General features: G+C 42.5%; 1 protein-coding gene across 1 annotated transcript; it reads right to left on the reverse strand.

The window, feature by feature from the left end:
- Window positions 1-5,345: 5,345 nt before the first annotated feature.
- LOC310699288 (vomeronasal type-2 receptor 26-like) lies at window positions 5,346-12,147 on the reverse strand (the record flags this gene model as incomplete). The annotated part of the gene is made up of 5 exons (XM_083486935.1): window positions 5,346-6,244; window positions 6,828-6,954; window positions 7,551-7,778; window positions 8,380-9,192; window positions 11,857-12,147. The coding sequence occupies 5 exons, from the start codon at window positions 12,145-12,147 to the stop codon at window positions 5,346-5,348; spliced, it is 2,358 nt and encodes a 785-aa protein (XP_083343061.1).
- Between the last annotated feature and the right edge of the window lie 1,956 nt (window positions 12,148-14,103).

Genomic DNA, 14,103 nt, shown 5'->3' on the forward strand with positions numbered 1-14,103 from the left:
ACTTGGGTTAAGTACTTAATTCGTTCCGGAGGTCCGTACTTAACCTGAAACTGTTCTTAACCTGAATACCACTTTAGCTAATGGGGCCTGCTGCTGCTGCTACGCCGCCAGAGCACGATTTCTGTTCTCATCCTGAAGCAAAGTTCTTAACCTGAAGCACGATTTTTGGGTTAGAGGAGTCTGTAACCTGAAGCGTATGTAACCTGAAGTGTATGTAACCCAAGGTACCACTGTACTACTAACTACCCTCTTCTTTGGATCAAGAATTAAGCTGTGAAGGAAGCTGTGCTTTGTCAATAGTATTTTAATTGTAACACCTGTCATAATTATGTAAAGCAATGAAAGTGAAGTAAGAGATCTGAACCCTTTCTTAGTATCTCTAACTTAGTTAAGCATTTTACCACCTGTTCTAGAAACTTGAACATCTGCCTGAAGAGTACCACTGATTTTTAGCTACTGACGTTCAAGAAAAGCTGTGTATATACTACTGTCTTTAAGCCTATGACATCCTTATATTTTGTTTAAATAATAAGCCAACTTCTACCTAAAAGAACACATCTCAAGACCTAACTTGGTTTCACAAACTCTTTCTGTAAATAATTTTTTTTCTTGTTTGATGATCTCCTTACTTAGACTCTAAATCACTAAATTTTCATGAACAAAACTCCACTATAGGATAGCCTGTGGGAAACAGTAGTTATTCATTTAACTGGTATACTGTGAGGTGGGTCTGCTATATTTAATTGGACAACTCTGGGCAATCCCCCCCCCATAAGCTTAACTCCTGGCAATCTCCCCCCATTTCCTCAATTTGGAGTCAAAAAAATGGGGGGGTGTGTGTTATACACGGAAAAATACAGTACTTCTGCTGCTGTTTCTTATGCTATTGCCCCATGGAGTCAGTGGGATCCTAAAAGCAAAATGTCCATTAAATATGAAAAAGGATCATGATCCACTGAATTATTACAGGCCAGGAGACCACCTCATTAGTGGGGTCATATATCAAGGAGGTGTTGTAATTTACAAACCTGACTTTACCACAATGGTATGTGGCAAGTGACTCTATGTTACTCACCCTACATTCACAATTGCTGTTATTAGCTAAAGAAAGCACCTAATTTCTGGCCATCCCTAAAAATCCTTTCTCCCTCCTTTGCCCATCTCTTGACTAAGAAAGAAGTTTTGGGGATTGGGAGTCATCATCTCAGTGCCCACTGACCTCTTGGTATGCTGCAAACTGGGAGGTTAATTCTGAACCCTTTCCCTTTTTTTGGCTTCAGTTTAATTTACAAAGGCAGTATCTAGAGAACAGCTGATCATCTCTTCTCCTGCTTCTGTTGGCAAACCTCTGCAATTTGTTCAGGTCCCGTTGAATCAAATTGTTGGCCCTGGTTTGGAATGAATCAGCTGGTATTCTGACACCTCTCATGTGGGTGTCATTGCCATTATAAGAGAACACGGGAGGTGCCCGTGGCGAGCTCTGTCACCTCTTTTCCTAGAAAAATTGTACTGCTCCCAGCTATGAATCCAGCACAGTGGTACCTCTGGTTACGTACTTAATTTGTTCCGGAGGTCCGTTCTTAACCTGAAACTGTTCTTAACCTGAAGCACCACTTTAGCTCATGGGGCTCCCGCTGCCACCGCACAATTTCTGTTCTCATCCTGAAACAGAGGTACTATTTCTGGGTTAGCGGAGTCTGTAACCTGAAACTTATGTAGCGTATGTAACCCAAGGTACCACTTACAGATAGGTAGCCATGTTGGTCTGCCATAGTCAAAAATAAAAAAATCCTCCCAGTGGCACCTTAAAGACCAACTAAGTTAATTCTTGGTATGAGCTTTCGTGTGCATGCACACTTCTTCAGATACACAAGTGTGCATGCACACGAAAGCTCATACCAAGAATTAACTTAGTTGGTCTTTAAGGTGCCACTGGGAGGAATTTTTTATTTTTGACCAAGGTACCACTGTACAGAGCAAGCATGTAACTACTGTATGTACCGTATTTTTCACTCCATAAGACACACTTTTTTCTTCCTAAAATGTAAGGGGGAATGTCTGTGCATCTTATGAAGCGAATGCGTGGTCCCTGGAGCCGAATTGCCCAGGGGCAAAAAGCAGATCATTATTTTTTTTTGAAAGAGGGAAGTGGGTGTTGAAACAAAGCCACTGATCATTTGCCGACCGGGGAGAGAGATAAGGGACGCTAGAGATAAAGGAGGCTGCCTGGGAGTGGGGAGATAAAGACAGCAAACTTGCAAAGGGGGGGAAACAGGAAGACTAAAGCAATAAGGAGAGAAATTAGAAGAAAAGGAGGAGCAAAAAGCTGCTCCAGCTAAGGAAAAGACACTAAGGCAAACAAGAGGGAAGGGAGTGTTGAAAGGAAACAGCTGATCGGTGGGATCGGAAGAGAGATAAGGGATGTTAGCGGAGGCTGCCTGGGCGGGGGAGGTAAAAGCCCATGGATCCTCAGGATTTTTTCATTGGGTCACCCCAAATTCTCCCAAATTCACCATCAGATCACATAGCATGTCTATGGCTACAGCCTGCACCAAAAAAATAACGCATCCACTGTTTCCTGGGGCTGCAATGGTGCAAAAATGTGGTTACAAAGCACGGATCCACATGGATCCTCAGGATCTTTGCATTGGGTCACCCCAAATTCACCATCAGATCACATGTCTGTGGCCACAGCATGAACCACAAAAATCATACATCCACTGTTTCGTTCAGAATATTTTTTCCCTTGTTTTCCTCCTCTAAAAACTAGGTGCGTCTTATGGTCAGGTACATCTTATGCAGCGAAAAATACGTATTTGGCTTCCGGCGCAACTCACACATACTGCTCTGTCTACTGTTCTCCTTCCTAGCAACTACACAAGTGAAGGGAAGGTCCACTTTTTTTTTCTGTGGCAGAGCAGCTTCTTTCACTATGCTTGTGGTGTCAGCCAGAGCCATTGCCTAGATAAAGGGACTGGTTTGGCAAACTTGCTCATGTCTATCTGCTCATATACAGGACCCCAAGAATTGGAAGTAACTCAAGGCATTGTCAAGCTGGACACCCACCCACCCAAATGCATAACAATACCTTATGAACAAAAACTTTAAATAATTATCCTATTTTATATAAAGAGAGCCACTTAAAATATTGAGAGAATGATTTAGCCCAAACCCACTAAAAGCTTGGAGAAAAATGGTAGGCAGTGTTGCTTTGGCCTTGCTTTGGATTGGGTCACCTGTTTTGGATCAGGGGCTGGGTAGGATTTTTTTCCATTTGGCAGACTATAATAATAATAATAATTTAATAATTTATTATTTATACCCCGCCCATCTGGCTGGGCCTCCCCAGCCACTCTGGGCGGCTTCCATAGAAACCAAAAATACACTAAAATATCACACGTTAAAAACTTCCCTGAACAGGGCTGCCTTAAGATGTCTTCTGAATGTCAGGTAGTTGTTTATCGCTTTGACATCTCGTGGGAGGGCGTTCCACAGGGCGGGCGCCACTACCGAGAAGGCCCTCTGCCTGGTTCCCTGTAGCTTTGCTTCTCGCAATGAGGGAACCGCCAGAAGGCCCTCGGCGCTAGACCTCAGCGTCCGGGCAGAACGATGGGGGTGGAGACGCTCCTTCAGGTATACTGGACCGAGGCCGTTTAGGGCTTTAAAGGTCAGCACCAACACTTTGAATTGTGCTCGGAAATGTACTGGGAGCCAATGTAGGTCTTTCAAGACCGGTGTTATATGGTCTCGGCGGCCGCCCCCAGTCACCAGTCTAGCTGCCGCATTCTGGATTAGTTGTAGTTTCCGAGTCACCTTCAAAGGTAGCCCCACGTAGAGCGCATTGCAGTAGTCCAAGCGGGAGATAACCAGAGCATGCACCACTCTGGCGAGACAGTCCGCAGGCAGATAGGGTCTCAGCCTACGTACCAGATGGAGCTGGTAAACAGCTGCCCTGGACACAGATTTGACCTGTGCCTCCATGGACAGCTGTGAGTCCAAAATGACTCCCAGGCTGCGCACCTGGTCCTTCAGGGGCACAGTTACCCCATTCAGGACCAGGGAATCCTCCACACCTGCCCGCCTCCTGTCCCCTGGCTTTAGCCACTTAGTTTTTGCCTACCCCCTCAGCAATCGTCACAACTTGTAAGGTTTGGTGGTTAGGCATTGGCTTACTGGAATGTGGGGGAGGGGAGGTGCGGCCATCACCTGCCCCTCCAGGAATAGGGTATTCCAGTAAAGGAATATGGGGGTCCTGGATCTCGTCCGAAGTCTGCTTGAGGGGCTAGGGCCATGCCAGGGCAACAGGAACCCCGGGGTGAGCTTCGGTCGGTCTTCATCGATGTTGCTCCCTAGTTTGGTGTTTTCAGAATACCAGCCAGAGAGGCAGGGAGTCAGTTATAGTCCGTTGCCAATGCCTAAGCCAATACCACTCACTTTTTCTGTAATCAATAAAGTTGTGGCCTAAAATTTGCCCAATAACTTAAACTAAAATGTGTATCTGTGTGAAATTATTCATGGGGGGAGGGGTCTTGGGGCCTCAGAGCGAAAATGCATACATGATAATACCAGCCTTATGGAGCACCTACAGCTACCCTGATTGAATTTGGAGTTTTATTTTGTAGCAAATAATGTGTTGAGACAAATTTGTTACTCATATCCTATATGTACTTTTCAAATTCTGTTGCAGCAAAGACAACAAAATTCTAATCCATGTAGTCTATGAAAAATTATGATGTAATAAATTTGGGCTGACAGGGAAGTAGGTAGGTAGCCGTGTTGGTCTGACACAGTCGAAATAAAAAATAATAATAATAAAATGTCTAGTAGCACCTTAGAGACCAACTAAGTTTGTTCTTGGTATAAACTATTGTGTGTCAACTGCTTTAAAAATGTTTTGCACCTTGTGCCACGTAAAGAACACCCCTGGCATCAATATTCAAGGTGACTCTCCTGATATGCACAGCAGGAAATAAAGAGATACCAATGGAGTGTGTTTCTTTTTATTTTGAAAAACAATGCACAAGCAATTTATGTGTAATACTATCTAATAAATTTTTACTTTCTTAATGAACAGCATTCATTATTACTAAATCGCGGTAAGGATTTCTTATTAGGCAAAATATACAAACAGTCTTCAGAAAAGAATTCATCAATAAGGCTTAGCAGGAGAAAAATGAACAGTGGTAAGGATGGAATATGATTCAAATGATTATTTTGCGTTCTGATTTCCAAAACAATAGCTTTTAAGGAGCTACATTCCCAACTCATGTGTCCTGGTTTTATTGCTACCATGCTGGCTATCAATTGCAAAAACCGAAAAGATAGTTAAGGAATGAGGTGTCATGTTAAGTCTTTGTAGTCAGGTGCTCCTTTGTATTCAGACTAGGCCTGAGTACAATAATGTAGCACTTGGGAAGGAAGATGCAGCCCAGAAGCCCAGCACTGGAGGCCAACATAGAGAAGATCTGCACGGCTACCATGTACTTCCCCTTGGTGCTCAGGTAGGTGGGCACAAAGGACACCCAAACACTGCAGAAGACCAGCATGCTGAAGGTGATCAGCTTGGCCTCATTGAAGGCCCCAGGCAGCTTCCTGGCTAGGAAAGCCACAGTGAAGCAGATGGCAGCCAGGAAGCCCATGTAGCCAAGGACAGTGTAAAACATGGCAACAGATCCTTCATTGCATTGCAGGATGATCTCTCCGGCCTGGGAGTGCATGTCAGAGTCTGAGAATGGAGGAGAGGTACCCAGCCAGATGACACAGATAAGAATTTGGATACTGGAACAGGAAATGACAATGGAGTTGGCCAGACTCTTTCCCAGCCATCTCCTCACCCTGTTTCCTGGCTTAGTGGCCAGGAAGGCCAGCACAACAGTAATAGTTTTTGCCAACAAAGAAGAGACAGCAACTGAGAAGATGATGCCAAAGGCTGTCTGCCTGACAAGGCAGGTCACTTTGCTTGGCCGGCCTATAAACAGAAAGGAGGACAAAAAGGAAAGGAGGAGGGAGACAAGGAGGATGTAGGAAAGGTCCCTGTTGTTGGCTTTGACTATGGGAGTGTCAAGATATTTAATGAATATTCCTAAAACAAGGCCTGTGATTAAGGCCAAAAACAGGGCAGTGGAAGCCAAGAGGGTCCCCAGATATTCATCATAGGACAGGAAGGTGATAATCTTGGGGATGCATTGATCTCTGTCCTTGTTGGAGTATTGATCTTCTGGACATTTGGTGCAATGGTCTGCATCTGGAAAAAGAAGAGTGTCTGCTTGAACATTTTCCTGCAGACTAGCAAAAAAAGCAGGTCAGTTTTGAATCCAGCCAACCCCCTTCATACAGAGACAGTGATAGGGCTTGATGTTTCTGCTAATCTACACAGAGAGTTGGCCCTTTCCATGTAGGTCCCTAGTGCAGATACCCCCTTATTCATCTCCCAAGGAAGCGCTTGGAGTGTTCTAGAAGCTCCAAGTTGTTAATTGCAGCTACATCTGATCTCACCCCAACACCAGGTGTTGTCAGATGGGTGTAATTTACAGAAAAAAGTTCCTTGGAGGAGAATGGACTTGAACTCTGGTCTTCCCAGTACAAACCAAACACCCCAGCTACTTTGCCAAACTGACTGGTTCAAGGGAGCCTACCAGATGCAGCAACACTCCCTAATTCTTACATACTCAAGGCTGTCTCAGTGGTACCTGGAAAGCTTTATTAAGATTATGTACCTTACTATTGAACCTTTATTAAATTCAACCATAAGACTATACTTGAATATTCATCAACAAAGGACATGAATTATTGTACTTTTTGCTGCACATTTCTCTGAAGTCTCCTACCTTGCTGAGTGGAGATCATCCCTTCCACGCATGGAGCACAGTCATGGCAGCAAATAGGTTTCCCTTTCTGAACCTTCTTGGCATATCCAGGGCGACAGCTTTCGGTACACCTGGCATGAGGAAGGGTCTGACCAAAAAGAGAGAAAACATCAATGAAAGACTGTTAGCAAGTAACTTCTGGGTCAGTGCAGTCTCAGTCTCAGTCTATGTGGAATAGGCACGGCTTTGTTGTGGATGATCCATGGGACAAAACAAAGGGTCATAGACCTTGGGTCACAGTTGGGGCAGAAAGAGATAATCAAGAAGAAAGAATTACATGGAGACTGTATTGCCCTTGGATTTAGGAGTCAGAGCTGCCTGCCATCATTACAAAGGTCTAGTAAACACACTACAAATCTGCAATCATGGAAACCATTTACAAATATCAAAATCCAGAGAAAGAAACAAGCTGAAACAGAAAGGTATTTGGAGCAGCTGTGTTGTGCTCAATTCTGAAGTCTGGCATGCTTCCTGACTGCTGCAAAAGCCATGCCACAGTCATATTCTAACCTGCTTCTCCATTTTCATGTTTCTTATTTTGACTTTCCTCCATTCATCTCCTCCCCCGTATAGTTTTAGCCCATTACTTGGATAGGCATAAATTATATTGTTTCTCCCAACAGAGTATCAGAGCTTAACATATCTCTAAAAGGGAATACAACACAATGAATGGGTTTTGCAGACCTGGTTGAACATTCTGGACCACGCAAGAGCCTCTTCGTCAATGGTGAATTTTGTGCTTGAGGATCCCTGTCTGCTTATGCTCCCAAATTTCACGGCACCAAAGGACTTGTTGGGAAATCGCACCCAGTTCACAATGTCAGATTCAACTGTCAACTGCCCATTCTCATCCAAATAGACTCCTTCCATGGAAGTATTGTAAAACTGGGAGCTTCCAAGGAAAGGGTGAAGCTAGAACAGGAAAGAAAGCATGCACATTTAGAAAAGAATAACATTATCTAGATAACATAGCCTAATTGCTGAAGATCTTTGTACATACTGACAATGGGATCTTTAGCCCATTGTTTCTGCTTCAGCCTTTTGGGACAGACTAAAGCCACGAAATACATACCCTTGGAAGAATTCTGCAAGGATGAGTTTCCTTGGCTAGTAATAGCATGAAGCCTTGCTAAGGAATCAGGTGGTAAAGGGGAGGCAGATTGTTTTCTCAGCAGTAAAATTAAGATATGGGTAACAGTACAGTACAGTGGTACCTCGGGTTACAGACGCTTCAGGTTACAGACTCCGCTAACCCAGAAATAGTACCTCAGGTTAAGAACTTTTCTTCAGGATGAGAACAGAAATCGTGCGGTGGTAGCACGGCAGCAGCTGGAGCCCCCATTAGCTAAAGTGGTACGTCAGGTTAAGAGCAGGTTCAGGTTAAGAACGGACCTCCAGAACGAATTAAGTTATTAACCAGAGATACCACTGTAAATGGAGGCAAAGTAAAGTCAAGCCTGAATGGAATTCACAGCACCGATGCCTGTTCAGCCTGTGAGGAAAACAGCAATACCTGCCAAGACTGTATCCTTTGATATTTCAGCCTCTTTTTACCCTTCGCCACCATCTGATTGGATTTGGAGGAAAGCGCAGCCCTCAAGGCCCGTGACAGAGCAAGGACAAGGTTGTAAATACTGTAACTATCCAGAGACAGGATTTTCTCAATCACTTTGTCAGGCGGGGACTCCAGAGTGTCATCTTCCCTGCACCTTTCCCTTCCTTTTACAGAGAACATGTGCTTTGAATATGAACACTTAAATGATTTATCCCCAAAGTTCCACATAGAACTGAAAAATGTTCTATAATCATCATAGTTTGGCCTTCTTTTAATATGAGTTAAGAAAGAAAAAAACCCATGGATGTGCAGGGGATAAAGCAGATAATAAGACAAATTCAAGGTGAGATCCCACAAAGCTGTTGTAATCCAGACTTTCCCCACAATGGGTCTTATATGCTTTTCAACCACTTTTTGCAAAACAAGTAATATACTAAAGAAGTAACGATTCTCCCCATAGTAGACTAATACATTGACTTCGTTCCACCTGAAAAATGTTTCGAGAGGCACTATTACTTTTGTATCCTTTACTGAGGTTCTAAGTGAGAAGGCAGCACAAATTGTGTTCCTGGTTAGCAGCGGCTTTAAGGTCCTCATGAACCTCTCTCCATTGTTGGTTTCTGGAGCAATGAGGCCAATCCAAGTCCAATTGAAGTGCAGGAGAAGTTGGACTATCCCCAGATACTGATGCTCTTCTTTGGGGACCATTCGGTAGATAAAAGGGAACTGAGTTTTATCACTAAGTGTGTCAGAAACAAAACCATAACTGACCTAGTAAAGAAGAGAAGAGATTAGTGTTGTCACTCCCAATAAAATCCCAAATCCAGTACTTTGTACTTGCCTGAATGATAACTTTTCTCTGACACAGGAAACAGAGGAACGGCACAGTTTCATGGGGGCTAAGGAGCTTTACCCCAGGGAGCTTCACAATATCCCATATTTCGTTGTTTGCTTTCAAAAAATGGTGGAATGGTTTGCTTTTGCTTTATGTTATGCCTTGACTGCATTTTTTTACCCCTTTTAGAACATGTATTTTGTAGCAGTATTATTTAATTGTATATGATTTCATCCTTATTTATTCATTAAAGTGTCACATTTAAGAAAAAAGGACAGATTTTGTTAAAAAGGAAAAAGCTCACACAAAATTACAATGAACATTTTTAGCTCACGTTAGACTAATAATAATAACAATAATTTATTATTTATACCCCTGCTGTTAGAGTGGGAATTGAAGGATGAAACAACTAAAGAAGTAATGATAACGTGGGCAAAGGATTTTTGTCATACAATCCAATTGGAAAATTGGGAAAGGTTGTGGAAGGTGGATATCAATTTCACAACCTGTTATACGATAAAAGAGAACATGATGAAAATGTTTTACCGCTGGTACCTCACTCCGGAAGAATTGGCAAAGATTTACAAAAAGTAGTCAAACCAATGCTGGAGATGTAAGAAGGAGGTGGGAACCTTTTATCACTCATGGTGGGGATGTAAAATTGTAAGAAAATTTTAGAACGAGGTATATGAGGTGCTGAAAAAATCAATCAAGATTTTGTTTGCCAAAAAGCCAGAGGCATTTTTGTTAGGCCTAATATTAAACGACATTCCCAGAGATAAGCAGAATGTATTCCTTTAGGCAACAGCAGCAGCAGCCAGAATACTGATTGCAAAGAACTGGAAGGGGGAGAAAATCCCATCATTATTAGAATGGCAAAGTAAACCCTGTGAGTTTTTGGAAATGGCAAAATTGACGGCAACTATTAGAGGCCATTCAAATCAGAGAATAATTAAAGAGTGGGAGGGAGTGAAGGCATATATGAAAAAATATGGTTCCAGAACTGGAATATTAATAGATAACGGGTAAAACGTGCAGGGGTAAGCAAGGAAATAGTAAAAGAATCAGCTGAAGAATGATTAAATTACAACAATACAACAAGATGGAAGAAGTAAAATAAATAAATGAATTGAGATCACACATGGGTGAAGGGGAATGGGGAGTGTAGGGGGTACAGGGGAATTTGAAATATTATTTATAATATAAAAGTTTTAATATATTTCCAACTGTGCTGTATTTCTATACAGCAAAGAGAAGTTTAGAGTAATTAGGTATATCTTAATTTAGTTAATTATTTAATAGGTTTATGTTTAAAATGAATATGGATGTTGAATTTTATGTTTGTCATTTTTCTTTTTTTGGTTTTGGAATATATCTGTCATCTATCTATCTAACATGTTTAGCTCACATTAGAATAATAATAATAATAATAATAATAATAATAATAATAATAATAATAATAATAATAATTTATTTATACCCCACCCATTTGGCTGGGTTTCTCCAGCCACTCTGGGTGGCTAATAATAGCCATCAGTTCTTCTATATAAAATTAAATCCTAAAATTATTTGCTATAAACACTACATGGGTATCTATCTAAATGGGTATCAATACTAGATTGCTGAGGTAGTAGAAGAAAATTTCCTGTTGCTTGTCCATAAAAAAGATATGCTTTGTGGCATAAACTCATATCTGGAAGATGAAATCCTCCTCTTGATACCATCAGCTCAATTTTCTTAAGATTTATCCCAAATAAATGTACAAAGCGTACTACTAATCTTTGGAGAATAAATATAGTTTGACAACAACACATTTCATTTTGGGTTTACAATGGCACAATGCAAAATCATAACTTTTTCCTGCCTTATTTATGTTCCATTTTGAAATATTAGAACTCATTTGGGTTCTCATCCCAGTTGTTTCTCCTCTAGATGACACTGCATTGAGCTCCTGTGGAGATAGACAAATCCTTCCTCCATTCGCTATCAAGATCTGATTACTGTGCTTTGAATATGAACATTTAAATGCTTTCCACAGAACCACAAAAGTGTGGTTCTGCATTTTTACACCGCATCCCCTGAATTTCACCAACACTAGATACAATACTAGTGAATCACAGAATCGTCAAATTGGAAGGGACCACAAGGGCCATCTAGTCCAACCCCCTGGGATGCAGGAATCTTATGTGGCTAGAGTTCTGATTAAGACTGAAAGCATGTAACAAGAATATATCATTTCAGGGTGTTTGTGGCCAGACAGAAAAACTTAGAACAAAGCTCCCATTCCTGGATGCCAAAATTTGTGAAGATGTTTAAGAATTGCTCTCCTCCCTGTACTCCTGAAACCCTCACCTTCAGAGTAGGGTAAGGGAGGAATTGCTTGGACTACTCATGCCTAAAAAGCAGAGGGCAAATGGAAAGCTGCTCAGACCCATGCTTTCTAGCCATGGGATGAGAGGAATCCCCTGAGTCATCTTTGTTAAGAGGGGGTTGAAGGCAAACTCTCCTTATGCCTTAGAATCATGGGTGACATTTTCACATCACTCCAAAGAAACAGCAAAGAATATTTGGGACTTTTCCTTCCCTCCTGACATTCATACCTGTGGGGTTTTGTAGATGCTTGACATGATTGAAATATCTTTGGATGTGTCAGAGTCAGCCCCCTCAATAACAGCCAATGCTTTATTCCATGGTCCACAGTAATAGTTTGGGATATTTGCCTGCCCAGGGCAGAGCAGGTCCACCATGGCACCAGAAGTCATTCTGGCATCATAAAAGTTGTCATAGACGTCATAGCCCAGGGTGAGGTTGGGGGAAAGCCTGTGGTTCTGATTGACCTCCCGAACGGCAAACAAGAAGGAAAGGATATGCCAGTATGTCAGGGGTCCCATCCTGGGGAAAAACTGTATGTCAAATTGACATCCTGTTTCTTTCCACACAGAGTCAATATTGTGTCATCCTTACCTGTGATGGCCGGGGGGGGGGGGCAGAAATCATGAAATGAATCTGCACACCTGAGATCCATAAACCCCTTCCTGTCCAAATATTAGAAGAATGGGGTATTCTAATGCAAATGTCATAATAGTGTGGGTGAAAGCACACACTTTGCAGTAGATGAATATCTAACATTCAGAATGAATCTGAACATTGTCCTCCAAAGGGAAGAAAATAGAAGACATGATTTACCAAACAAAAGTACCAGCAATGAGGAGATGTGTCTGGTAGCAGCCCTAGCCAAGGGGAGACAGGAAGGGTAGCTGCCCCCCATCAATAAAAATAATTAACTATCTGAGCCTCTGCCCACTCAAACAAAAATCCTGGCTATGCTCATGCCTGGTAGACAAGGTCTTAGGTGTCCATGAGCTTTTACAACAGTAGGCACATAAGGACTTACCCATTAACTCTGGTTAAGGGAGGCTCATTGAAGACGCTTAGTTTGAACCCAACAGGTGTAGCGGATATGACCCCACTAATGTGGTAGTCTCCTCGCCTGTACCAATTCAAGGGTGCATTGGGATCCCTTATCAAAGTCAATGGGCATTTTGAGCCCAGCATCTCTGGTGTTGCTTCAGGTAGTAGCAATAGCAACAGCAGAAGTTGAGTTATGATGCACCTGCCATTTACTCCAATCTCCTTCTTGAGTGCTATCAGCAACAGAGCTAGCAAATTACCAGCAGTCAAAATCTGCTTGGAAGACGCAGGCTGCAGCAACTTAATCAGAGAGAACATGCCTGGCATACATGGCTTGAGAGCCAAAGAGGATTCAATTCAGCCCCATGTGGGCAGCATAACCCCACCCCACCCTCAGTGGCACAGTGGAGAAGTATTTATGTACCAATCTCTTCTGGCTGAGTCTGATGAAGTTGCATCATGTTGTTGTTCACTGTTGAACTCAAATATGATTTTATTCCTCTTGAGCTTTGGCAAGATGATGACAAAGAAATCACCACTGTTTTTAATAATTACATTTCCCTCGCACCTTGCTGCCTTCATGGCTCCGGGTGTAGAGCTGAAGAAAAGAATAATAGAGCCATAGAAACGTAGAACTGGAAGGCACCTCAAGGGTCATCTAGTCCAACCCCCTGCAATTCAGGAATCTCAGTTAAGCATCCATGACAGGAAGCCATCCAACCTCTGCTTAAATACCTCCAAGAAAGGAGGGTCCACAACATCCTGAGGGAATTCATTCCACTTTTGAACAGTTCTTACCATCGGAAAGTTCTTCCCAGTGTTTAGTCTGAATCATCTTTCCTGTATCTTGAATCCATCGTTTCAGGACGTACCCTCCACAAAGCTTCCTCCATCTTTTATGCAACAGCCCTTTAGATAGTTGAAGAATTTGCCACTGCAATGTGCTTCTACATTGTGGCATGGGTCAGAGAGAGGAAGGGGAGGTTGCCTTGACCTTACCAGCATTGCTCCCAACTTTTCCAGCTACAATCTAAGGTCACTGAATGTCCTTGGAGATGCTGACCTGAAGCAGACACCTTCTGGGTTTCAGAGCACCTACATACAACTTCATCTTGGCCATATAGAATCATAGAATTGTAGAGTTGTTGGAAACCTCCAGGGTCATCTAGTCAAACTCCCTGCAATGTAGGCGTCTCAACTAAAGTATCCCTGACAGATAGCCACCCAAGCTCTGCTTAAAACCCTCTAAGGAAGGACAGCCCACAGTCTCCTGAGGGAAGTGGTTCCATTGTCGAACACCTCTTACTGCCAAAGTTTTCCCCGATGCTTCAGAATCTCCTTTCTTGTAACTTGAAGTCATTGGTTCAAGTTCCATGCTCCAGAGCAGGAGAAAACTAATTTGTTCCCTCCTCCATGTGACAGCCCTTGAGGTATTT

Source organism: Podarcis liolepis (genome assembly GCF_965112155.1).
Source record: "Podarcis liolepis genome assembly, chromosome: 2".
In the NCBI taxonomy this organism is placed as follows: Eukaryota; Metazoa; Chordata; class Lepidosauria; order Squamata; family Lacertidae; genus Podarcis; species Podarcis liolepis.